This window comes from Cervus elaphus, chromosome 13 (assembly GCF_910594005.1).
Source record: "Cervus elaphus chromosome 13, mCerEla1.1, whole genome shotgun sequence".
NCBI classification, from domain to species: domain Eukaryota; kingdom Metazoa; phylum Chordata; class Mammalia; order Artiodactyla; family Cervidae; genus Cervus; species Cervus elaphus.
Genome location: NC_057827.1, coordinates 37,299,395 through 37,323,998, shown reverse-complemented (window position 1 = coordinate 37,323,998; position 24,604 = coordinate 37,299,395). Strand labels below are relative to the sequence as shown.

General features: G+C 59.0%; 1 protein-coding gene across 1 annotated transcript; it reads right to left on the bottom strand.

Annotated features, from left to right (window-relative positions):
• Positions 1 to 212: 212 nt before the first annotated feature.
• Positions 213 to 23,941, bottom strand: SEMA7A (semaphorin 7A (John Milton Hagen blood group)). Its single transcript, XM_043921388.1, has 14 exons — positions 23,720 to 23,941; positions 10,281 to 10,432; positions 9,417 to 9,458; positions 8,989 to 9,081; positions 8,689 to 8,773; positions 8,431 to 8,541; positions 7,674 to 7,813; positions 6,883 to 7,067; positions 5,909 to 6,017; positions 5,626 to 5,824; positions 2,848 to 2,975; positions 2,497 to 2,651; positions 2,244 to 2,305; positions 213 to 1,918 (listed from the first exon to the last, which is right to left on the bottom strand). Exons 1-14 carry the CDS (start codon positions 23,889 to 23,891, stop codon positions 1,557 to 1,559), a joined length of 1,995 nt encoding a protein of 664 aa, XP_043777323.1. The 5' UTR covers positions 23,892 to 23,941; the 3' UTR covers positions 213 to 1,556.
• Between the last annotated feature and the right edge of the window lie 663 nt (positions 23,942 to 24,604).

The window sequence follows — 24,604 nt, the reverse complement described above, 5'->3', positions numbered from 1 at the left end:
GCTCCAGGTCCTTGCCTGGCAGGCAGAGGAGTGCTCGAGAGCTGTGGGTTTAGATCTCATTCCCGCCTCTCGCTAACCAGGAGCCCCTCAGTGCTAAGGTTCTCGGGAGAGGGGGTGAGGCTCACAGGGGCAGGAGGTGCTGAGTCACGAACAGGAGCCCCCACCCTTACCCCCTGACCAGAATGGCATGGAAGGCAAGGAGCACGCACAGGTAAATAAATAGTTTGTTTATTAGTAATATGTTACATTATTAAAGTGCATTGAGAAGAGATGCAGGGGCCGAAGCTGGAAGGCCACCAGCCCCAGGCCCTGCCCCAGGCTGGCCAGACACAGCCAGAGAAGGGCCCAGCTCTCTGCTGAAATCCATGGACAGGACTGGGGGCAGAGCCACCCACCTGGAGAGCTTGGCCCAGGCCGTCCCTACAGGAATTCACAGTTTAGCCTAAGTTATAACATGTCCTGAGCTGAAGGTGGGAGGCTAGGAGCATGGAAGCACAGCCCTTGGGGAAGGGGGCTGAGGGGAGGGGAGGGGAGGGGACCCCCCCCGCCCCCCAACCCCCAATGCCAAGGGCAGAGTCCTAGAAACCTCCCCCTGAGGACCTGGCTCCTCCTTTGAAATGAACACGGTGAACCTAGGGCTCAGTTTTCTCCTTCATTCTCCCCTGTCTCCCTCATCCCACCCCCTCCCGCAACCACCCTGACCAGGGGCATGGACCAACGTCCCCTTCAGACTGGGCTCCCAGGGCAGAGCCAGCTCATGCTTCTCTCTTCAAACCCATGCCCATCCCTGGACTCTCATCCCATTCCCAGGAGCCGTAGACTCAAGCCCCCCCCCACCCCGCCATGACCCATCCCTCCCCCAGCCCCTCCCTCCCCACCCTACCCCGCATGTAGTTTTGGTATTTCATACAGATGCAGTCAGAAGTAGCTATACATGAAAGAAGCCTAACATAAAAATAGAGCTTTTTCCGTCCTTCCGTCCGGAAAGCAAACATCCTTCAATAAACATGCAACGCAGCTGCCTAAAGAGACCCAGGGCTGGTGAGGAGGTCACAGAGGGCAGCCCCGGGCCTGCAGGAACACTAGCCTCCCCGAGTCCTGGCAGGAGGGAGAATGAGGGGACGATCTGGGTCTAGAGAGTCCAGAAGGACTCGGGCCTCAGCCTTAAGGTCCAGAGATGGGGTCCCCCATTCCTCTTTTTAAACCCCACTCTCTGGCCCACAGGCTCTTAGGCCAAGAGCATCACTGCATTTCATCCGTTTGAGGAGGAGTTTTTGAAAAATAATCTCCAAAAGATAAAAGTCTTGGGTCATCAAGGCCCCAGCTTCAGAGTCAGAGCCTGCATTCCGTGGCCCGCAACACCCTCGCCCCTCGGGGGCCCAACAGCCGCCTGCGGCTGGCCATCTGCAGGCCCGGTGTCCCCCGTCAGGTTTACACAGTCCCCCTGGGAAGAAGTGGTGGGCAAGGAGCTCGCGGGCCCCGCCGGTTCTGGATGTGAGACTTTTCCAGTGCCTCGGGGCTGCAGAAGCCTGCAGCACACCCGGCCCCGTGAGGCTCTAATGGACCAGCAGGCCAAGCATGAGCGTAGGCAGGACACCCAGCCAGAGGCTGGTGGCCAGGGTGCAGGCGCGGCCCAGCAGCTGCGAGGTCATGGCGCTGTCCTCGCGCAGCAGCTCCCAGTGCTGAGCTTCGCGGAGGTAGGAACCCTCCTGGGCCTCGCAGTAGTAGTGGCCGTAGTGGAGGTCCGTGAGGTTCTCGATGAACAGGATGCAGTTGGGGCTCTGGTGGCCGGGCTCACAGCTCTGCTCCACGCTGTTCTCGTGGCGCCAGGAGTAGGTGGCGTGGCGGGACTCCATGGGGCAGCTCAGGTAGTAGCGGGAGTTCTGGGCCAGGGAAACCTTCTGCAGCGGGGCCTGTTCTGGGGGGCGAGGGGAGGGAGCCGTGAGGAGCAGCCGAGGGCTCCCAGGGCAGGCTGTGTCCTCCCACGCTGATAGGGCTACAAGGCCAAGGCTTCTAAATGAACATGGGGAAACTAGCCCCCGTCTCCTCCTTACTCTCACCTGCCTCCCTCACCTGACTCCTTGTAGAACCCCCACACCAAGGGGGCTCCCTCCACAGGACTGTCCTGCCCCATCTGTCTGGAGCCCCCAGGACCAGACTTGGCCTCCCGCAGACAGGGCAATTGGGGCACGAATGTACCACCCGCATTGGACTGTAGCCTCTGAGCTGGGCCAGATAGGTACCTGGCTTCGGGTTGGGGCACCCCTTGTGTGGCTCGACTGGATTGATGGACTGCAGCACTGGCCTGGAGTTGGAAGGAAGAGAGAGGCTAAGAAAACAGGAGGCCACAGGCCCGGCCCCTTCCCTGTTCTCACCCCTGACCATTAGCAGCAGTGGTGCCCACCCAGAGGAGGGTCTGGCCAGAAGGGATGCCGCCCATCAAGCACCACTGCTGTGTTCACTTTCTCCTAGGAGCAGGGGGCCCGGCCAACATACTCTTGGGAACTGTAGATGGAGACACAGCGGTCCTGGTACCAGCCGCAGTAGGGGTCGCGGGCCATGAGGCAGCCATGACAGCCCCCGGTGTAGACTTCACACAGGTCCAGGGGTACCTGGCTCACCTCCCACTGGGAGTTCACATACAGTTTCCGCTGGAAGGAAAAACATGACCAGTCAGGCCAGGGATCCCAACTGAGTTCTAAGCCCCCAGGTGGAGGCCCAGCTGCCTGGCAGGCCTGGGGGCCCAGAGACCCTGAAAAGAACATGCAAGTCACACACAGAAGGGCTCTGTCCTCAGCTGGCGGTCACGTCGGCCCCACAGGGTGGGTTGGGGATGGGGAGGCTCACCCGGTCAGCGTCCAGCGACATGGCCTGGATGGCGGCCGCCCGGCGGAAGGGCTGGATCTCCAAGATGTTGAAGGCAAGGCTGTGCTCCCGCTCCCCCGGCTCCACCACCTTGTGGATGGTGCCCTTGTCTGTGGATGAAGGGCAGAGGGTCAGCAGGCGGGAGCCCCACCACAGAGTCAGGCAGCCTCCCCCTGGGCGGAGCTGACCAGGAAAGATACGGGTGGGCAGGGCTGTAAGTCACGGCTCAGGCGAGCATCAGAGGACAGGGTGGGGTAGGGGGAGGACAGCATGACTGGGGAGGGTCTTAAGGGCCCAAAGATATCACAAGAAGTTTCCAAGGCTGGGCCAGGGAGGCCATCCCAGGAGGCTCTGGGTTCCCCAAGGCCGCAAGGGGAAGCCGGAGCACGAAGAACAGAACCAGCAGTCCCACGTGCCCCAGCACTGCCAAGCCTCCAGCTACATGCATCAGTTACAGCACTTCATTTAACCCCCCACTCCCCTGGGAGGCGGGTATCAACATCCCCACTTCAAAGAAAAGGAAATGAGGCTCACAAAGGCCAAGCAACTTGCTCAAGGTCACGCAACTGTTAACTGGAACCCAGAGCAGGCAGAACCAGACCCTTCCAACCTCTTCTGTTTCCTGGACTCTTTCGGGTGTGCTTTCTTTAAAATAAACTTTTTATTTTGGAGTAATTTCAGATGTACTGAAAAATCACAAAGACAGTCCAGAATTCCCATATACCCTTCACCCAGTCTCCCCAAAGGTTAGCATCTTGTATGACTGTGAGATTTGTCACAGCCAAGCAGTTGACACTGGTTTGTTATGATTAAGTCGACTGCAGACTTTATTGGGATTTCACGGGTTTTTCCGCTAATGTCCTTTGTCTGTTCCAGGATCCAATCCAGGATTCCATACTGCATATGCAGTCTTAGGGGATTTTTTTATTTTTCTAAAATCTTAGACCTGAAAAGGACCTTAGGTTCCACATGGGGATCCCAAGGTCATATATGAGGCTGCCTGCCTCAGAGCCCAGAGCTCTCTCCATTCACTCCTGTCAGGGACTAATGGGCATCTTGACCCCTGAGTCCTCCCAATCCTACCTCCCCAGCTGTCCCAGTTTCTAGAATAGCCTACCTCCCTTTCCCTCCCTCCCAATTTCCCAGGGCATCACTTGCCCCAAAAAAGCAGTCAGATGATTAGATGACTGCCTGCCGGGGACATTACCTCTAAGTGTCCACGATCCCCCCTCTGCGGGTCCGGGGATGTGGTCCCTGGCTCCCTTGGCCTGACAGGCTCCCAGCCCCAGCACTACATTCACACCCACACTGCCCTTCACCTCTTCCACACAGCCCGGTGACAACCTCCCATAGCTTCTTCCAGCTTTAAGAACCTCCCATCCTCTGCAGAGGGCTCAGAAAGTCCTATTTCCCACCCAGCCCCATCCTTCATGCTGCAAACTCCAAAACGGTAGGTACCTCTCTGATGGCCCTCAGGGAGAACCAAGACAAATGCCCTCATCACTCAAGTGCATCGGCTTCCAGGTCTGCAGAAAGGGAGCCTACAGCTCCCTCAGCCCAGGACCAGCCTGCCTTGTCCTGGCTCCTGCTCCCAGTCCTACATTGTCACCCCGCCTACACCCCAGGGCTCCATCCTGCTGGCTGGTCACAATAGCCAGGCCATCCGCTGCTGGAGCAGAGCAAGGACAGGGGTCAGTGAGTGGAGCCAGGGCGCAGAGCAAGGACAGGGGTCAGTGGGTGGAGCCAGGATGAATGGAGGAGTCAAGGGGCGGATCTCACAACTCAGAAGCCAAGCCTGTGAACGGGAAATTACTCTCCCCAAGACTCCTAAGAGCCAAAAAACCAATGAGGCCACCATGACCCTGAGAAAACCCCAAGGTGAAGCAACAGCAGGAAGTCACATGGGGCGGTATGTACAATTGAGGGGGCTGCCTGAGGCCTAGACTACATGACCCCAGAGGTGTTAGGCACTGGGGGAGACACTGCTTTTTCTGATGGTGCCACTACCCAGTCCTAAAGAAGGCCTACAGCACCCTCCCCTCAACACTGATCTCCATGCCTGCTCCCAGAGCATCTTCGCCCACAGTCTGGGACCAGGAAGTTGCTCTAAAGCCACCGCAGGGCTGTCTTCTTCATGGCCAATGACCTTCTGGGATGCAGGCTCACCTTTCAGAACGTTTTATTTTGCTTCTGGGGCCAGCCAGACCCCACTCCCAGAGGGAGCCCCTCTAGGGAAAAGGAGGTGGCCCAGCAGTCCTCCGCAAGACCCTGCAAAGGCGCTGCCGTCTGGAGGCCCTTCCTCACATCTCATGAAACTCTTTGCATCCCATATCAGATGTTTCCTCTTACCTGCATAATCTCAAAGACAGTGAGAGGGACCAATTTCTTCACTCTGCCTGGCAGAGGCCCATCAGACACCTGGAACCAGGCCCTTCCACCTGACTTTCCACATCTCTTCCTACCATCCTCAGGAGTCAGAGTGCTGGACCAAGCTACACCCAGCTTTCCTCACACTCAACACATTTCTGCCTCTGAATCCGGGTACCTTCTAGCCTTCAATGCCCTCCTCCTTCTGCCCCACCTCCTCCAGGAAGCCCTCACTGCCTGACTTTTCCACAGCTATACATATTAACTCCTGACGGCTCCTAGCCACTCAGTTCTCCCTTACAGGTATAACTATCCAACCAGATGTTAATGACATTATTCTTTATGCTAATTTTACCAAGTAGACTGGAAAAGGGGTCCCAGGTAGCCCCTTACCTGTGGTTAGGTAAAGCACATGGAAGGTCTCCCCATTGCTGGCATGCATGCGGTGGACAACCACTTTCTGGTAGTGGTACTTGGAGTGGAACAGTGGCGTCTTCAGAGGCCCCATGGGTTCCACCCTCTGCACCACCTCAGGGTGACTGTCGGCCACCTGGAAGGTCTCTGTGGGTATCGGCTGCCGGTCTGGCAGGCACTGGGCAAGGAGAACAGGTCCAGATCAGTGGGGTGGCTGGGAGGTGGGGTCGCGGGCTGGGCCATGGCGGGTGTCACTGCTCACCTTGCCAGGCCGTGGGTTGGGGAGGCTCGAGTGGTAGCCCTTGAGTGAGGAAGTGCAGAAGACCTTGTCTATGTCACCGAGGGAGTACACGCAGACAGCCGAGTAGTTCCTGGGGGGACAGAGAGACCACCTCAGTGGGAGGCCCAGGACCGCCCACCTCCACTCACTCAGGCCAGCCCCGCACCAGAGTATAACTGCAGCCTTGTGACCGAGCCCCCTGGCCTTCGAGCTCCATGAAGGCAGGGACTCTCCTGGAGGCCAAGGCCAGTGCCTGAGTGTTAGTAAATACCACTGAAGGAAGGAAGGAGGCAGGACAGAAAGAGGGAGGGACGGAAGTTCAGCCTAATTTCCTTCTTTTGCAATATAAAACCACAACCTGTATTCTGTCACGGAATCAGAGTTCAGAGGTCAACCCCAGGGCAAGAGGAATCCCAACACGTGCATCCCTGGGATGCTAATGGCCATGGAGGCCAGACCCCCGCCCTCCTCCCAGCCCGCTGGGTCCATGCACACGGGAGCCCCAGAGCAAGGTCTTGGTTTCCCTACCCTGCCCCCACCTTCCCCCCACACACCCTGCACTTAGGCCTGCCTTGTTTTCAATCAATGAGAGTGATTAAGAGGTGCGAATTATCAGGCGCAGGCAATGCCTGAGCGGGTGTGATAGCACCCGGCATCCTGAGAGGCCTCAGCAGCCTTTTTCCCAGGGCCCAGCAGCCGCTCTGTGTACACAGCTGGCGGACACACAGGCCCAGGAGCCATACGCATGCACACGGCACGTGTGCACACAGCTGTCTGTACACCAGCACACACATCCCCCTGAGCCCTGTGTCCACCCAACCCAGGCCCGGCAACAGCCTCGTCCCTGAGCCTGGAATCCCCGCACTTGCCATATCAGCCATCCCCTCGGCAGGGCCCAAGTGCTTTGATCCCCACTGGACACTCACCAGCCTAGCGCCAGGACAAGGGCCACTCACCAGGGGTTGGAAAAGACACCATAGACCCTAGTGTCCTTCCAGCGGCCATTAGGGTCGGGGAGCAGGAAGACATCCTGGAGCCGGTTGAAGTTCTTATTGGTGGCGGCGTCACTGCACACCAGCATGGCTTTCAGGAAGGTGTTCCACTTGGAGACGGACAGTGAACTCTCACCACCCTGGTCCCCCTGGAAATGAGGAGGGGCGGGGGCGGTCCCTCAGCACCTGCCTGGACTGCCCCACACACCCGGGGCACCTGATGCCAGGAAGGCTGGCACCCAGGCTTCTGAGGAGGAAAGGAGGCCCTGCAAGGGGGGGGACATGCCAAGGGGCAAGGCTGGGGTGCCCCACGACTCAGGTCAGGCTCCAGGTGGCAGGCCTGGCTGACCCAGGGCTCAGGGCCCACACTGGGGACCTGCAGGGTGCGGGGTCAGGTCCCCACCGAGCACACCGGCTCAGACACACATCTGCCCAGTCTTACACATTCACACTCACACACAAGACACAGACCAACACAACCCAGCATCTTCACGCCGGTGAAACACACAATGTCAACACACTCTTGTTCCCCCGCATATGCTCGTGCACACTCTCCATGAATACACACCTGTGCACACCTTCACACATGCACGTGATCGCAACCATCACTACCCACTCACAGATGTACCCACCCTCCTGTGCACACCCTCTTCCTCCCACAGTCCCACAGACCCTCTCGCACACTTGCACACACACACTCATTCACTCCTGTTCAGGCACAGACACACTCACTTGCCCACACTGCTCTGGCTCACCCTACACAGCTGGGCCACTCGGGACACGTTGAGAGGGGCCTCGGGATTCTTGTCAGGGTTGTCCTCTCGGAAGAAGTAGTAGATCTTGTCATCGTAGGCCTGGTCTTGGTGCACAATGGTGGCCTTGATGAACTGCGGGTCTGCCGGGGACAGACGTGAACAGGTGTGAGGCCAGGAGCCTCTCAGAGGACCAAGCCCCCGAGTCTGCACAAACAAACCCACGTCCAGTCCCACCCAGAATAAACTTCAGAACACCAGGTCCAACACCCCAAGGGGGCCGAGACTCTGCACCCCCACCCCTCACCTGTTTTGCCCTCTCCTACAAAGATGTCATTGGCCCAGGAGCAATGACTTCATGCCTAGGGACCTGGAGGAGTCCCTGAGGGCCCCTATGTCACCTCTGCCTAATTGGTAGTGGAGGGAATGGGAGTGGCCCCACATGAGCTCAGCAGAGGAACATGCTGTGGCTCCTGGGGAGCCTGCACTGGGTCTGGGGCTTCCTCTGATTTGTCACCAGAGGGTGTCAGGCCCATTCTGCACCCACATCTTCACCTCTGCTACCCCCTGCTCCTGGCCAGGCCCGCCTCCTCGGCTCTCTCTTCTCAGGGCTGCACCCAGCTCCCACTTTCCTGATGGCCTATGGCCCCAGCAGCCCTCAGGGAGACCGCCCAGAAACATGAGGACCCCTGAGCATTCACACATGCTCGTCGGCCCGGCCCGGCCCGGCCCGGCCCGGCCCAGTGGGAGCCTGACTCACTCTGCATGACGGTGTCACTGGTGTACAGCTCGATCTCACCCCTGATGCGGCGGAACCTGGGGATCTTCCCGTTATATTCCTGCTTCCGGATGGTGGAGTATACCTCATCCCCTGGACACAGTGGGAGGGCCACGGATAAGGGCATGAAGCTCTTGGAAGCCCCTCCACAGGGCCTGTGCCAGGCACAGTGCTGACCACCCTCCCCCAGCCCAGGGCAGCTGCCCTCAGGGCACCCGCCTGCTCCAGCCACAGCCCTACCGTCAAACAAAACCAGGGAGTTCTCATCTGGGCTGAAGGGCGCATAACCTCTCCTCTCCCCAAGAAACTCTGCAGAGTCATTCACCTGGGGGAAACCAAGGGGGTCAGAATGCCACGTGGTCCCATGGTCACAGCCTCCCACGGGTGCCAGCTGCTCAGCCAGGGTCCCCATCCTCCCAGGAGCTCTGTACAAGGTGAGACCAGCCTCAGAGCGGCCCACCACCTCCTCCCACCATGGGGGGCAGAAGCCCACCCAGACAAGGGTGAGCTGATCAGGCACACAGGGAGGGGCCTCCTCACCAGGATCCAGCAGCTGGGGTGCCGAGCGTTGGTGCCACAGGCCAGCAGCCCCTCGTTCTGCTTCTCCAGGAGTGTGATGTAGTTCTCACAGTCCTGCCAGGAAAGGCAGAAGGCAAGAAGTTGGTTGGAGGCCCTGGCAGGCCTAGCGCCAGGACCCTCAGTCTTGGGAAAGAAGGCTTCAGAAATCTGAGCCCAGGAGGTATCTCTAAGGAGAGCCAGAGTGGGTGCAGTTGACTCCCACCCCCCTAAAAACAGAGAAGGGTTTAGGGAAGGAGTGTCTCCCTGTCAGGCCAGGAACCCTAGGACAGGGCTGCCTCTCTCCTCCCGGAATGCGGCTCCCAAGACAGGGCTAGGCCTCCTTCCTCAGACTCTTAGGGACTTTTCCAAGGGGCCCAGCCTCCCCTCTGCAATCCCTCTTCCCCACTCACCTGCTTGTCCCGGCAGGACCCCTTGGTGGAGCCAATGTTCACCTGGGGAACAGGGAGAGGGGACATGAGTCTGCCTGCCAGGGGCAAGATGCCCCAACTGCTTTCCATGCATCCTCAGGATGGGCTCGTTTGACAGATGAGCAATTAGGGCTTCAAGAAGGGGAGTGATTTACCCAAGATCACACAGGCTACTCAGCCTGATACCCAGAGCCAAAGCCCAGAGCTCATGGGCCAGCCCAGAAATCTCACAAGACAAGGTCACGGGGTTTGGGAGGTCCACTTCCTGCTAGGCCTCCCTAGTCAGCGCTCCCCACCCGGCCAGGCGTGTTAGCTCCATGCCTGTCTCCACATCACCCCAACACCCAGGCCAGTCAGGACCACTTTCAGGGGTGTCTTTCCCCAGACACCACTTATAGGGTATCATGGGGGCTGACCAGTTCTGGAAGACATGCCAGCTCCCCCGGATTCCCTGAGGCCTCTCACCAAGGCCAGAGAGGAGATAAGATGGGGAAAGGGACTTCCCTAGTGGTCCAGTGATTAAGAATCCACGGGTCAATGCAGGGGACACAGGTTCGATATCTGGTCTGGGAAGACCCCACATGCCACAGAGCAACAAATTTTGTGTGCCCGTGTGTCACAACTACTAAGCCCATGCCCTAGAGCCCGTCCGTGCTCCAAAACAAGGGAAGCTGCTGCAATGAGAAGCCCGTGCACCACCACAAAGAACAGCTCCCGCTTGCCTCAATGAGAGAAACCCCACACGCAGCAACGAAAACCCAGCTCAGCCAAAACAATCAATCAATCAATAAAAAGAAGACGGGGAAGAAAGAAGAGAGAAGGGGGCAGGAGAGGGTCCAGGCTCACCGTGCGCACGGAGGCGTTCCTGCCCTTGGAGAAGTCAAAGACATAGACTCTGTTGCGTCCGCCCACCCACACGGAGGAGCTGCCTGGCTCATGGAAAAGCACCGTGTGTGGCTCAGTTGAGCCGAAGTCCACATGGTCCTGCCCTGCATGGCCTAAGGAAGAGACAATAGGCAGAAAACGTTGAGGCTGGAAGATCCCGGCCTGCCCCCCATGCACACCGCATCCACTGAGCTACAAGGGCTTGGAGCTGGCTATGGAGACACTGGACTCAGAGCTGTGAGCGGGAAACGAGAGGAGCCCTCTGGTAGGGGCTGGAAACCAGCTGTCCTCACCCCAAAGCCAAGGCCCCTACCCTACAATATGTGTGACCTCAGAGTCGGGACAGAATTTAAGGACCCCTGGGGCAAACCAACCCCCACCCCCACACCCCCCCTGCACACATTCTGCTGCTCCCAAGAGGGCTGGGCTTGGGAATGAGGGCCCCCAACTCTGCTCTGAGGCTCTCTGCTGCCTAGGACAGAGCAAGCGGTCACCTCTACCTCCTGCAGGTAGCAAGGCCTCTAAGAACCCCACGGCCAGCTCAGGCTCCCAGGAATCACTTTGCTCGGAACCCTCTCCCCTCCTTCAGGAGGCCCTCTCTGACCCTTCCCAGCCTAACCCATCCCCTGAGTGAGCAGGTCAGTAAGGATCAAGAGCCAGAAAGGAATCTTAATGTCCAGTTCCTCCCATTTTAGAGATGGAAAAACAAAGGTCCAGAGAGGGGCAGCCCAAACTCACATGGGCAGTAGCAGGCCAGGAACCAGAGCTTCTGCCCCCAAGCTGGACTCTGTGCCCTGGACTGCCCCGGCCTGGTTTCACAAGGATGCCAGCTCATTCCCGGGGAGGGATGACCAGCCCCCACTTCCCCACAACTCTGGGATGGGGGCCCTTCACAGAGCATAGCCTGGGACTTTAAGTAGAAGGGCTGATTGGGACAGTTTGGCCCAAAAAAGAAACCTTCTGCAGCCACTGCCTCCGGGGAGAAGATGTCTCATCTCCGGTGACATCGCTGAGGTCGTCCTGCTTGCAGGGCTAAATTACAGGAATGGGACAGCCTGCGGTGGCACCCCCAGCAATCAGCCATAACTAGCATCAGCCCGTGCCCTCAGCCTGATCACTGTTTATTCAGCTGCAGCAAACTCAAGGGCAGCAGGCAGTGACACCCAAGCAGGACACCCTCAGCCCAGACAGAAAGGAACTGCCCTGTCCTTGACTTTGGCCCCAGTCCCCTCTGTGCCATTTGAGCTATTCCTCCTGATTCTGCATTCAGCAGGGACAGAGCGCCCTACCCACCCTGCAATACCGCCCTCTCCACTTTCACCCCCTTTCCTTAAGATACATTCTTGCTTGGCCAGGTCACGTGGGCAAGTGGGCTATTCTCAGACTCCACCTCAGCTATAGCCCGGCTCACTGTATGGAGGGCCTTCAGGGACACTCTAGCCCAAGGTCGCACTGGAGGCAGGAGACTCTGGCTCATCCAGACTGAGTGTTGGTAGACAGGAACGTTCATGAAGACGCCAGCACTGCGGGCCACAGAGAAGCGCTGAGCTCACAGCCCTTGGGTTCACCTGGCGAGGGCTCAGCCAGGGCTGGCAGGCTCCCCTTCCCCAGCAGTTGGGATAAAATTAGAGTGTTAGAGTGCTGGGGAGAGACACAGGTTTTCCTGACTCAGCGCCCTGGCTCCGGCTCCCCTTTCACCCGCAGCCTGAGCAGCCGCCACCAGCCCCACAGCCTAACCCGGAATTGAGACAGTCTGTAGCCCCAGCTCCCCACCTACTCCCTGAGACGGCCAGGCAGCCCAGAAAAAGCTACATGTCTGGGCCTGAAGACGCGGGGCTGGAACCTGAGATCTGAGGCCCGCCAGAGGCCAAAGGGGAGGAGCCCCAAGGTCACACTGGCCACCTCCAAACAGTCGCCTCAGCTTATGGCCACAGGCCTCAGGGGAGGGGTCTGCACAGCCGATGCTCAGCCCTAGTCGTGGAGGAAGGGGCGTGGGAGGGGCCCTGAGGGAGCCTGTGTCTGGGGTCACAGGGCCATCCAAGTGAGGAGACGCAGCCTGTCCTGGGCAGTCTAGTCTGATGGGAGAGCCATGGCCTGGCCCTGAAGAGCAAGCCCTGCGGGGAGGCCCAGCCCTACCCTGGAACCCAGTTGGAGGGGTGAAACAGCCACACCAAAGCAAGCCTCCATGGCGCTCAAGCAAAACTGGTACAGACCCCCGGGCTGCTCACCAAGTATCGCTGAGAACACACAGGGAGGGTGAGGGCTGCACGGAGGTTGGGGGGCTGCTGGGTGCATATGGGGGTGCTGCTGGGTATAGCATGCCAGGACAGCCCTGCACAGATCTGCAAGCGTGAGCCCCGCTGCGCTCAAATCCTGGCCGTGGCTGTCGGGGTCAGGAGCGGGAGGGAGGCAGGAACTGCTCACCTCATCTTGCGGGAGAAATGGGAGCCCAGGAGCATTGCCTCCCTTGACCCCGAGGCCCCCGCCCCTCTTGCCCCTGCGCCTGGTGATGTGTACCGGGGGAGATGGCACCAGCTCGGCCCCAGGACGAGGCCTTGGCCCGTTCCCTACCCCAGCCCCAGCCCGGCTCCCGCACTGCCCGAGGCCCTCAAAGGGCCTGATTGTGCAGGGGAAGTGTCTGAGCGGCAGCAGCTCGATGAATACATGAAAGGAAGCTTTGTTCAGGTCACAGGAGCGGGGGCTGGGGGGCTCAGGGGCAGGAGGGCTGCCTGGAAGTGAAGGCAGCACCAAGTCTTGGCGGCCAGGATTTGTGGCCCCTTGGCACCAAGAGGGGAGGGGGAGGCATTCAAGGCTCCACCCCAGCAGGGGTTGAGCAAGGCCGGGGCCTGCTCCTAAAGAGATTCAGTGTTGCATCCCTAAATATGTCTTCTTGCTTCCTTAGGAATCCAAAAGGATGGGGAAGGCAGACAGACCTATGCTAGATGGGTCAGAAACGCAAGAAGAGAATTCTAGGCAGTGGAAACAGCCTGAGCAAAGGTGGGGAAGCTGACTGTGTGGTGGGTGAAGAGACCTAAAGAGAGGAGAAGGGGGAAAGGTGGGCTGAAGCCCCCAGTGTGGTGATGGGGGAAGGGCAAGGCAGGGGACCAAGGCTACACCAACCCCCTGCCCTTCAGTCTCCAGAGCTGCCTTCTCTTTCCAATGAGCGGAGCCAGGATCCACAGAGCCTCCTCTCCTCCAGCATCCCCCCACCCCAGGTTGCCCTGTCTGACCAGCCTACCCCCCACTTCCTATCCTGGAAGTCTAAAAGGAGCACCGTCTGGCACCGTGTCCCCTCCCCTCACTCCCCGGCCTGACGCATTAGTGGCTGACTAAGTGGTAGCTAAAAGCTCCCAGAATAACCAGGGGTTCAGGCAGGGGAGAGGGCTAGGGACACACGGGGTGGGCATGGCCCCAGAGGCGAGCCAGGCACAAGCCCCCTATCCCCATGTGATTCTTTGCCAATCCTGGCTTCTTCTGGACCAAGAAAGGGCACACTCAGGCTGCCCTGTGCCCAGGTAGATTCCGTGGCCCCCTGAGCCCCCACCTTCCTCACTAGGCCCAGCCCCAGACAGAAATGAGGGTCAAGAAGATGACCGGGTGTCAGGGGGGCAGCCCTCCCCCATCAGGCCCCCAGCCAGGCCATCCCTGGGGCTCTGATCCTGTGGGAACCAATCAGACCTGACCCCTCTGGTGGCCCCCACCCTCCCAGCACAATACCAGCAACCGACTGTCTGGGATAAGTGTGACCTTCCGTGGAGGGGGTTTTCCTAAAGCGGGGCTGCCTGGTGGAGCATCATTCTTCCTCATCAGTGCTGAGTGCCGTCACCCTCTGGTCCTCAGCGTCCCCACATCCTCACTGCCCGTGAGAGAGGGCTGCTCAGGGGAGGGAGGAGAGGTAGCCAGAATGGGGGGCAGTGTCATAATGGAGGTGGAGGGAGCAACAAGGGATGGGCCCCACAGTCTGGTCTGGACAAGGACAGCCTTCCAAGCTGACCCACTGGCCCGACAGGCCTTGAATGCTAACCTCAAGGAGCCCTTTGAGAGCAGGCATCAGGGCGGGCTCCGAGAATGGCAGGAATGCGGTATCCAGCAGGGAGTGCCTGCAGCAGGCAGCCAGGGAGGCCCGGGCACGGGCACGGGGCAGGAGCCAGGCCACCCTCCGACTGGAGGCCCAACCACAGCCATCAGGAGCCTCCTCCCATAGTCGGGCCCCACCCTGGATCACCAGACCCACCTCACACCCTCGCCAGAGGGAGAAGAGGGAAGGCCCGCGCAGGACCCAGGAGTTAGCCCTCAGGCTGGCCATCCTGTAGGAGCCCATAGGTCAAGGAGAAGGGAAGGGAACAGTGGCTGAGCTGAGGGGGCCCGGAGGCCAGAGAGACCGTGCCGCTGGCCCAGGTTTCTGGAGCTCAGCACCCTGCTCCAGCCCAGGACCACAGCCCAGACTTCCGTGAAAGGGTCCTCATCTTCAAAAACCGTTCGTCCCCTTCTCTCGGCTTCCCTGGGTCATCTCCTGCTCTCTACCCTACATTCCCTTGCTGGCCAAGGGAAAAGTCACTGACCTGGTAACTGGAAGGATCAGCCACCCACCATCCTTCCAGTAGGACTCTGACCTCCAGGGGCTTTCAGCAATCAAAGCCTTCAACTCAAAGGAAGGACTGTGGAACCCTGTGCGTCAGATCAGTGGACGGAAACCTTTCCCCTGGAGGAGGTGAGGGGCAAAGGAACAAATGTTTCATCGTTGCCTCTCGCAGAATGGCAGGGAGGAGGGCCCGGGAAGCCGCTCCTTGTATCCAGAAGCCCAGTTTATGGGGTGGCATGGGCCCGCGCTAAGGAAGGGTTGTGCTTGCTGTTGGGGTGCTGGCGGCACTCGGCAGGGCAGGGCTCCAGACAGCTGCCACAGCGTTGGTGTGCTGGGGCAGGTGGCGGCCCCTGAGGCGGTTCTCGGGGTCATGGGAGATGTGCCTTTCTTTATCAGCCATGGAACAGAGGGCGGTGTGCTGAGCCATGGGGAGGGTCTTCCCACCCACCAAGGTCAGCCGTGGGTGGGAGAGAAGCTGAATGCGGACTCAGCCCGGGTTCTCTCTGTGCCCCAGCGGCAGCCAGGCGGCTGGGTGGCCCTGACTGTGACCAGGGACTGGGCCTTCCTGAGTGTGGATTCCTCCTCAGTGGATTGGACGGGCTGGTACTCGCTAAGGTCTAGGTTTTATGACCCACCGTGACTCTTGGAACAAAACACTCCAGGTTAAGCTTGGGGGCATTTGGGGAAAAGCATAGGGTTGTGAGTACTGGATAAGTCAGAGACGGCTATCTGGAGGCACAGGCAACAACGAAACCACATCCTCATCTGCCTCCACCAACTAGCTCACCAAATTCCCCCGACCACCCCGCAAAGAAGTCAGGACAGCACCTGCATGCCCATTTTACAGAAAGGAAAACTAAGGGCCTTCCATGCCACCAAGGGCTGTGTGCTCTCTGCACTGCACCACTGTTCTAGAAGGACCAGAAGGCTTGACTTGCTGGAGAGATCAGCTGGGGCAAAGGCATGAGGGTAAGGAGCAGCGTGGAGAATAAGCTGAGTGTGTGCTGGGGGCGGGGCTGAACCAAGACAGATTTGGGGGCTCAGGGAAGGCTAGCACAGAGGCCCAGCCAGACAGGGAGGAGGCTCCAAGCCCAGGGCAGGCAGGAAGCCATGTTGTCTCCGGATTCTGCCCGGATTCCACCGGCCCTTCAGCTCAGCAGGTTCTAAAAGCCCCAGAGTGAGGCTGAAGTCAGGTGGTGGCTCTTTCAAAGGAGAGGATAGGCAGAGGTACTGGGCCTGCCCTTGGGCCCAGGGCCAGAGTAGGGGTCAGGGAGAGGGCAAAGGATGGCTAAACCACCCCAAATGGAAGGAGGCAGGCAGGACAGGGGGCCTTGAGAAACAGAAGGTTCCTTAGCTCAGCCTTAGCCTGGGCCAGAGGGGAAGAAGGGAGGGGTCAGAGAGCAAGGGCAGCCAGCCAGCATGGGCAGTTAGGGAGAGCTGGCAGGGGTCAGGCTGCCAGGGCTGCATTTCATCAGCAATCAGAGACGCCAAAGGGGGAGATGACGCAGACAACAATGATACCCCCACCTAACTGTTCCACAGCATTTACTAAGTGCCGGGTGGTACTCGAGTGTCAGATGTATTAACTCATTCAATCAGCACTGAACTCTTCGAAGCAGCTTCTCTTATTGTGCCTGTTCTATAGATGAGGGCAGCCAGACACAGAGAAGTTGAGTAACTTGCCCAAGATCACCCAGCTCACTGGTGGTGTGGAGGCCGACACTCAGGCAGACTGAGTCTGAAATCTGTGTTTATAACACTGGGCTCCATAGGTGAGCCCTTGGAAGCCTCTAGGTCAGCCTCTCATACAAATGAGGAGACCGAGGACCAGAGAAGGTGGAACCTGGTCAGAGGCTACTTGGCCGATGAATGCCTGACCTCTATCCACGATGCCCTAAATAGAGTGTGTGTAAGCAAGTGTGGGTGTGCAGGCCTGCGGGAGGCAGGGACTAGGGACCTGAGGGTGTAGTGCCGCACTGCGTGCTGACTAGTACACAAGCGTCCCATGATCTCTGCCCGGAACAGAAGCATAGTCAGTGTGGGCAGGCTATAGCGAAGGGAGGGTGTGCTCAGAGACCCTTCTCTACTATCCAACCAGCCAGGCTCCCACCCAACCTGCACAGGTTAAAAAAAAAAACACTGCTTCTACCTCCCAACTCAAGAACCCACCACGGGTCCCAACTGCCTGTCGCAGCAGGGCCCAACTCCTCCGCTGGGCAGTCAAGGCCCGCCCGTCTCTGCTCCTCTCTGCCATGGCTGCAAGGCTGCATCCCACTTCTACCCCTTCGCTTGTGCTCTCCTTCCCCGACCGCCTTGCCCCTTCTCTCTGTGCACATGGTCTTAGCTGGGCTTAAAGATCTAGCCTCAATCCCCCTCTTCCCCTGCCGGCTTCAGGAAGTGTCCCAGACTGCTCCAGGCCTCATGGTTCCGTCCTCCCTCTGACCTTGTTCTATACACCATCTGGCACACACCATCTTCTCTCGGATCACACTGTTTGGTGGAATTTCACCTGGACTGTGGGGTCCTGAAGGTGAAGCCCAGTCCCCCAGGGCCAATCCAAGGCCAGGATGGGCAAGTGTGGGCAGCTGAGGGCATTGCGTTAAAAAGGAGCAGGACCAGGGTAGGCCAAACCCCAAGGTCAGACTCAGACACCTTAGGACAGGCTCCTGGGCCACCGACAGGGTACCAGCCTTGCCCGGTGACCTTCCTCCCTCACTAGGCTGGCAAAGAGCCCCGGGCCCAGAAGACAAGGACACAAGCAGCAATCTATGCCACATTCTGCCCCAGTCCACGTCCCTGTTCCTCTGTCTAGCCTGGCTCTTCCTCCTCCACCAGGCAGTCGTCCCCGGTTGCACCACCCCACACTGACCCTTCCTGCTCTCACCTCCTGTCCCAGTCCTTGGCTGCACCAGGCTCCTGACCTCCCCAGGTGCCCTCTCTAGTCACAGGCCGCAGGCCCACCTCTCCAGGTACCAGCAGGCCCTCCAAGGGCAAACCCAGAGCCTCTCCTCTGCCCTCACCGGAAAAGGAACGGAACACAGACCTAGGCACAGAGCAGGGACTGGCTGCCCTCCTTCTGAGGGCCGCCCCCAGGGGTGCTGGGTTAGAGCCCCACCCCTGACTGGCAGAAGGGGTGCAGAGACGCAGCAGCCTCAGCCTAATCCCGGGCTGCCGTGACGGTTAAACCCCGATTAGTCCATGCCGTGACACAGATCAACCTGCCCCCAGGACCTGAGGCCCAGCTGCCCCGAGGAAAAGACCAGAAGAGTGTGTGGAGCTGGCCCAAATCCAAGGTCCTGAAGGGAGGAGGTCAAGCTGCTGGGGCTCCCGGGAGCAGACAGCACTGGGGCAGGGAGAGTCTGGGTCCAGCTGAACTGGAAATGGGCTCGGGGAGCCATAAGCCTGGGGACAGAGCATGAAGACAGACAGACAAGTGGAGGGAGGCCAAGGGCTGAGGCCAAGGACAGTCTTGGGAGGAAGACAACAACCTGCTCCCGGCTCTGCCCGTCTCATTGGGTGATGCTGGGCCAGTCCCTGGCTTCTCTGGCCTCAGTTTCCCCATCTGTGGAATAAGTGGTTAGCCCAGCTGACCTCTGACGTTTGTTTTCTGACATCAGGCTGTATGAGTTAGAGTCATCCAAGAAGGCTCCTTGGAGGAAGTGAGATCGAACCAACAGAAAGAAGGAAGGGGGGCGAGTTGGGTGCTTGGAGGAATGGCCAGCAGGGTGATGGCCTTGAGGCAGGAAAGCATGGCGAGTGGGGAATGGTGAGGGAAGACCTGTGGCCAGGGTGGGGTGGGGGTGCAATAAAGGGCTTGGAGGCTGACTGGCCATCGGGAACAAGAAAGGGATGGTTGAAACATCCCTCACAGCCTGGGCTGGCTAGGAAAGGGAGAAGCCCAAGTCTTCTGACATTTGGGGGCTACAGTCCCTGCTCTAGGAGGACCCCCCTTCCACCCCCACCCTTGGAGATAGGTGGCTTCCGGGGCAGCCAGGCCTGGCCAAAAAAGGAAACCCGAGAAAGGAGGAACCAGAGCTGTCAACTAGAGCAGAGGAAGCGCAGTCAGCCCCTTGTGACACAGCTAGACTGCCCAGCAGTGGCACTGGGGGTGGAGGATAGGACGTCAGCTGGGGCCTGAGCTGTCAACTCGGGGGCCATCCACTCCTACCACCGCCGCTTGCAGGCCACTGGGTCCCACCCCATAGGCTGAGCCTCAGCTTCCCACCTGCACATTAGGGGTCCTGGCCCAGCCTTCTTCCAAGAAGGGTGTCCTGCTCTCCCTGCTTCTCCCAAGTGCCCAGCCTGGGTAGTGATCCACCCCGGGTAAGGAGGTGAAGGTTCCTGGAAGTGAAAGCTGGGCAGAGGAAGGCCATCTGCACCTCCCACACCAGCAGGGCCTGGCTGACGCTGAGCAAGCTCCTCAGCCCATGAAGCATCTCTGCTGAGGACTGGGCATCCTCACCCAGAGAACACCTGTGGTCAGGAGTCAGCAGGAAGGCTCTGGGGTCCCTGAACCCTGCCCCAGCTTCCCATCAGGGAGCTACGACACAGGGAGGTCTTCCCTGCCCGCCATGGTCCTTCCTTCCTACTGCTGGGCTGGCTGTGGAAGGCCAGGTGCCTAGCTCAGACATTCCCCTCCTACAAAAAACCCTCCTGGAGCCCCCAGCCCAGGCTGACTCAGTGTTGCCCACACAGCTCCTTGCCTCTCCTTCATCCTAGTTACAAATTCTGGGGTCTGAAATTCTGTCACACCAGGGTACTGCCTCCTGTCCCTCCCCTCGCAAGCTGGCTCCTATTCCACGCACCATCCTGAGCTATCACCTCTTCTAGGAAGCCCCTCCTCTGATTGTGCAGACTGGATTAGGTACCTCTTTGACCCCCACAGCTGCCCTCTGTGACAGGCCCTGACATGTTGCATTGTAACTGCAGGTTGACTTGCTTGTCTGTCTCCTCATCTACACAGAGACGCCTATGCACTCATCTAGTTTCTCATCCCTGGTTCCCTAGGCCCAGGACCAGCACAAGGTTGGCCCCAGCAAACGATAAATGCCAAAAATATTGAATTACTATGCCCACCCCAGGAGACACAAACCAAATGAGCCATTTCCTCCAGCTGATCAGCCATCAACATGTGAAAGAAAATGCTAGGAAAGAACAGAAAACTAAAGGAGTTCCCCTGACTTCCCAGGTTTTGGTTTCTCCTTACTGCTTGGGTTTGAAGAGACCACTACAGCCTCCACCTGCCCCGGAAAGGCAAAGGATTAGTGTTCTGATAATGATGTGCTCAGTCGCTTCAGTCATATCCAACTCTTTGCAACCCTATGGACTGTAGCCTGCCAGGCTCTCTGCCATGGGATTTTCCAGCCAAGTATACAGGGTGGGTTGCCATGCCCTCCCGCAGGAGATCTTCCATGACCCAGGGACTGAACCTACAGTCCACAGGGTCGCAAAAGAGTCAGACACGATTTAGCGACAAATACCACCACCTGCTTTGGAAATTTGAGGAAACTGAGGCTCAGAAAAAGTCAAGGGGGAGGAAAAAAAAAAGTCAAGCACTTGCCCAGAGGCACACAGAAAATCATCAGAGCTGGGTGCAGAACCAGGCTTCCAAATTCCCATCTCTTTCTCCCTAATCATGGTCATCTTGGGCTAGTGCCAGATCTCTCACATCCCAGCCTGCTCTTAGAATTTTCATTATTCAGGAAAGGGGGACCACAGAGCTAGCAGGAAACTCCCGGTGACATCACCAAGCATCTCTCCCAGCTTAGAAACTCCCCTTCCTCCTGGGACTTGTACCCCCTACCCCCGCCCTGTTCTGCAGGGGGAGTTCACTTTGAAGGTGATGAATACATCTGAGTCCCCAAGGGGGCAAGGATTTCCACTGGAAATGGTGATGCTTGGGGAGCCCCAGCTGTGACCTCATCCCCTTAAAGGAGGTGACAACAACCCCTCACCCTGGGGAGTGGCCCCATAATGGCTCCCCCAGCAGCTGCCGAGTCAACAATAACATCCTGTTTTTTAACTGGACAAGGGAGATGGCAGAACCAGATGGATAGTGGAGACTGCTCTCTGCTTCTTGCTGTGGACAAGCTGGCTCACCTCTGACCTTGGAGATCAGGGTCTTCGGGTCTTCTCCATCTCCTTCAACCAGGGATGGAATGGGAGAGGGGTACACAAGCATGCCCACCTCCTGCCTTCACCTGCAAACCACTCCCCTCCAGCCCCTGCTGCAGGGAGGTCACGTCCACAAAGTCACACCCTTGACTGGCCCCGTGTCAGTGACAGCTCTAGGGGGAAAAACTCCAGAGTCCTGACAAGCTCTGAGGGTCAGAGACAGGTACAGAGCTCAAGGGCACCTGGCAGGTCAGTACTAGCACATCCCTCCTTCTGTCCAGAGCTGCTCTGGGCCAACCTTTATCAGGCTGGAGAGGCATCAACCCCCCTGACAAGAGCAGGCCAGGACCTTCCTAGAACTCCCTTATCTAATCATCCCCTAGGACATGGGGGTTCAAGTAGCAGGAAATAAATGACAAAGAAAGATCCCTCTATATCCATTCCAGTCCTCACACCTGTCCTGGCTTATAATTAAAACCCCAGTTTAGGCCTCATGGAAAAGCAGCTCCAGAACTACCTTTATCCTTGGTCTAGTCATTCCTGGAGGCTGCCGTCCCCATCCCTTCACCCCACTGGTATACAGGACGTAGGCCTCCAGCAAAGCTGGGAGGGTCCTCCTCTCACCCTACTCCTGGGTTCGCCTTGCCCAAGCCCATTCCTGTCCGACTGCCATGTGTCACTCCACGGGAAATAGGAGGCAGCTGTCAGCTAGGCATACCATTACCAGCTGGTGGTCCTGGGGGACAGGTGGATGGCAGGGTTTGTCTGGCCTGTGGGGTGCCTGGCACCAGTGAAGAAGACCACAGATTGCCCTTGGCCAAGAAAGGTGAGGGGCTGGCAGACCCAAGTGGGGGTCAATAGTGCATTACCCAGCAGAGGGCATGGCCACTGTGGCTACAATAGTGAACTGCGTGCAGCAGAGACAGCACTTTGGAAAGTGGGTAAGAGGACAGAAATCAGTTTTAAATAGCCTCAGGGTGGGAACTAAGTGCCCGAGATGGGAAGGCAGCATTAAGTGCTAAAAGGTGGGTGTGCATTAAGTATGTGTGTGAAAGGGTATCTTGGGAAGACTGGGGGATGGGGAAAAGCAGAGCCAAAGGCAAGGGGTTTGGCACAAAGGGAGCCTTCAGAACACTCAGGCAAGGGGAGATTTTCGAACACTCAAATGTGGCCATCATCCCCTTCAAAGTGCACAAATGCCGTGCTGTCCAAGACAGCTAAGCGGGCCAAGGAAAGACAAGGATGCTGAGAAGGAAAAGAGAGCCCAGGTTGGAGCTGGTATGACTGAGGGGTGTGTCGGTGTCTACCTTGAGTGGATGGTCAGGGGTCCAGATGCCCCGCTCCACTTGCAGCAGGAATACCTTTGTCTGGGTAGCAGAGCTGGCCCCCAGAGTACCCTCTTCATGGCCAAGAAACGGCCTAAATCTTTCTCCACTTCCTAACTCAGAATAAGCTCTGGTCCCTGCCAGATCAGAGCCTCCTCTCTGCACTGTGAGCTCACACAATGCACAGTGACCTTGGGCGAGTCACATTCCCTCCACTGCAGCAGCAGTTCAGGCCACTTGCTTTTGGAGTGGGTTTTTCTTTTCTCTCTCTCTCTCTCTGCTAAGAATACCTGCCCCAGATAATGCTCAGGCTCTGGCAATCCCTGCAAACCGCCTCAGGCATCAAAGAGCTCCCGGAGGGGCCAAATCAACCAGCCCCCCAACCCCCACTGCCGGTCCACCACCACCGCAGGGGGGCCGCGCAGACGCCGAACATGGGGACACAGCCCAGTGGCAGGGGGGTGGGGAAGCATTTTTGTGCATTGCAGAGGAGGGGAGCTCAGCCCCTCGAGGCAGAAAACCCCTCAAACCACCCAGCTGGTTTTCCAACCCACGTACAGTGGTCTAAACTGAGGCGCCCCTGGGGGAGACTCCGGTCCCCCAAGTTCACATAACCACGAGGGCCTAAAGGCTGCACTCCTTCCCCAAATCCTCTGCCTGGGGGTCCCAATGGCCGCGCCCCACCCATCGGGCACTGCCCCCACGCTGGCGCCGAGCCCTGTGACAACTGCCACGTGCGGACAAGGGGGGAGCGACTGGTCCCGGCACTGCAGAGGCAGCGCCCGGGTGCCCGAAGCCTCCGCACCGCACCTTGTCCGGGGTCTCCACAGGGTGCCCACCCCTTTACCCGGCCCGCGCTTGGGGCCGGGGCGGGGGGCGGGGGCAGGCAGCGGGGTCTTTGTTCCCGCAGCCCGAGCGCAGCGGCGGCGGCAGAGGATCCGCGCCCCCTTGCCGGCCCCACTGGCTCCCCGCACGCAGCTAGAGCCCGCAGCTCTGGAAGACAGAGTCCGGTGGGGGTCCCGGCGGGAGAAAGGATCCCCCGCACAGAGGCCCGGGCGCTGGAGGACAGGGAGTGCCCAGGGCCGAGAAGAGGGCCCTCTCCGTCCCCCTGCGCCCGACCGCTGCGGCTCCCGGCTGCGGGCGGACTTGGAGCGACTTAGCCGGGCTCCGGCCCCCGCCGCTCGCTCGCCGCAGCGTTACACCTGCTCCTGTGTGGCCGCGCGCACATTCACACACTCACCCGGACCCACACGCTCCCGGCGGGGACAGCCCGGGACCCACAGAGCCGCGCGCAAGCACTCCTTTTGGTGCCGCACACTCCGCACCCGCCCCGCGCGGCACTGGATCCCGCGCCCCGCAGCTCGCGCGGCGCCACCTACCTTTCCAGACAGCGGAGATGCGGGGTCCGCTCTTCGGGTGGCCTTGAGAGGCGGCGGCCGTCCAGACCAGCTGCAGCAGCAGCCGCAGCGGGAACCTGGACCGAGCCAGAGGGCTGGAAACGCGGGCTCGCGGGGCGCCGAGGGCGGTGCATCTGGACGGAGGCGGTGTCATCCCCAGAGCGGAGCGACGGCGGAGAGCAGCCAGACTGAGCCAGCGCCCGAGCGTGAGCTGAAGCCAGTGCGAGGAGGCGGAGTCAAACGCCTGACCCCACCCCGCCCCTCCCCCGCCCCTCGTCTCTAGGCTAGCCAAGGGGGATGTAAGTGCCCCCCTCTCCCCCACGCCCCAGGGAAACCTACACCACCTGTTTCTGGGCAACTCCACCGTCAGGCAGAACCCGGGTGGGCAGCAAGCAAGACAGACTTATGGTCTTCTGTGATGAGCTCCAGGTTCTGTCCCCTCTCCGGGCCTTAGAGTCACTCCCCCCACAGCATAAAGGGATTGGCCTAGCCTAGAAGTCAGGAAGGACCTCTCCTGAGGGCTCAGACAACCTCGCTAATGGTCAGCTAAGTGTTTGGACCCTGAAGGATGTGGTTCTCAGAGGCGGGCTGGCCTGAGTGGACACAGCTCCTCTGAGCCTATAAGCAGAAGCAAGAAGCTTTTCCCTAAGCAAGAGGGCGGGGTTTGTGCAGAGGGTCAATAATCTGTGGGGAGCACTCAGAACCCCATCCTTGCTCTGCTGTGAGAACACGGAATTTTCATCTTGGCCTGGCTCCCTCCCCTCCCCTCTCCTCCCTTCCCCAGCCAGCAGGCTTCTGGGCTGCCTCCCCCCCAGCCAGCTGGTGTATGCTCAGAAAATCCAAACTCATTTCCATGTGAGTGGAGGG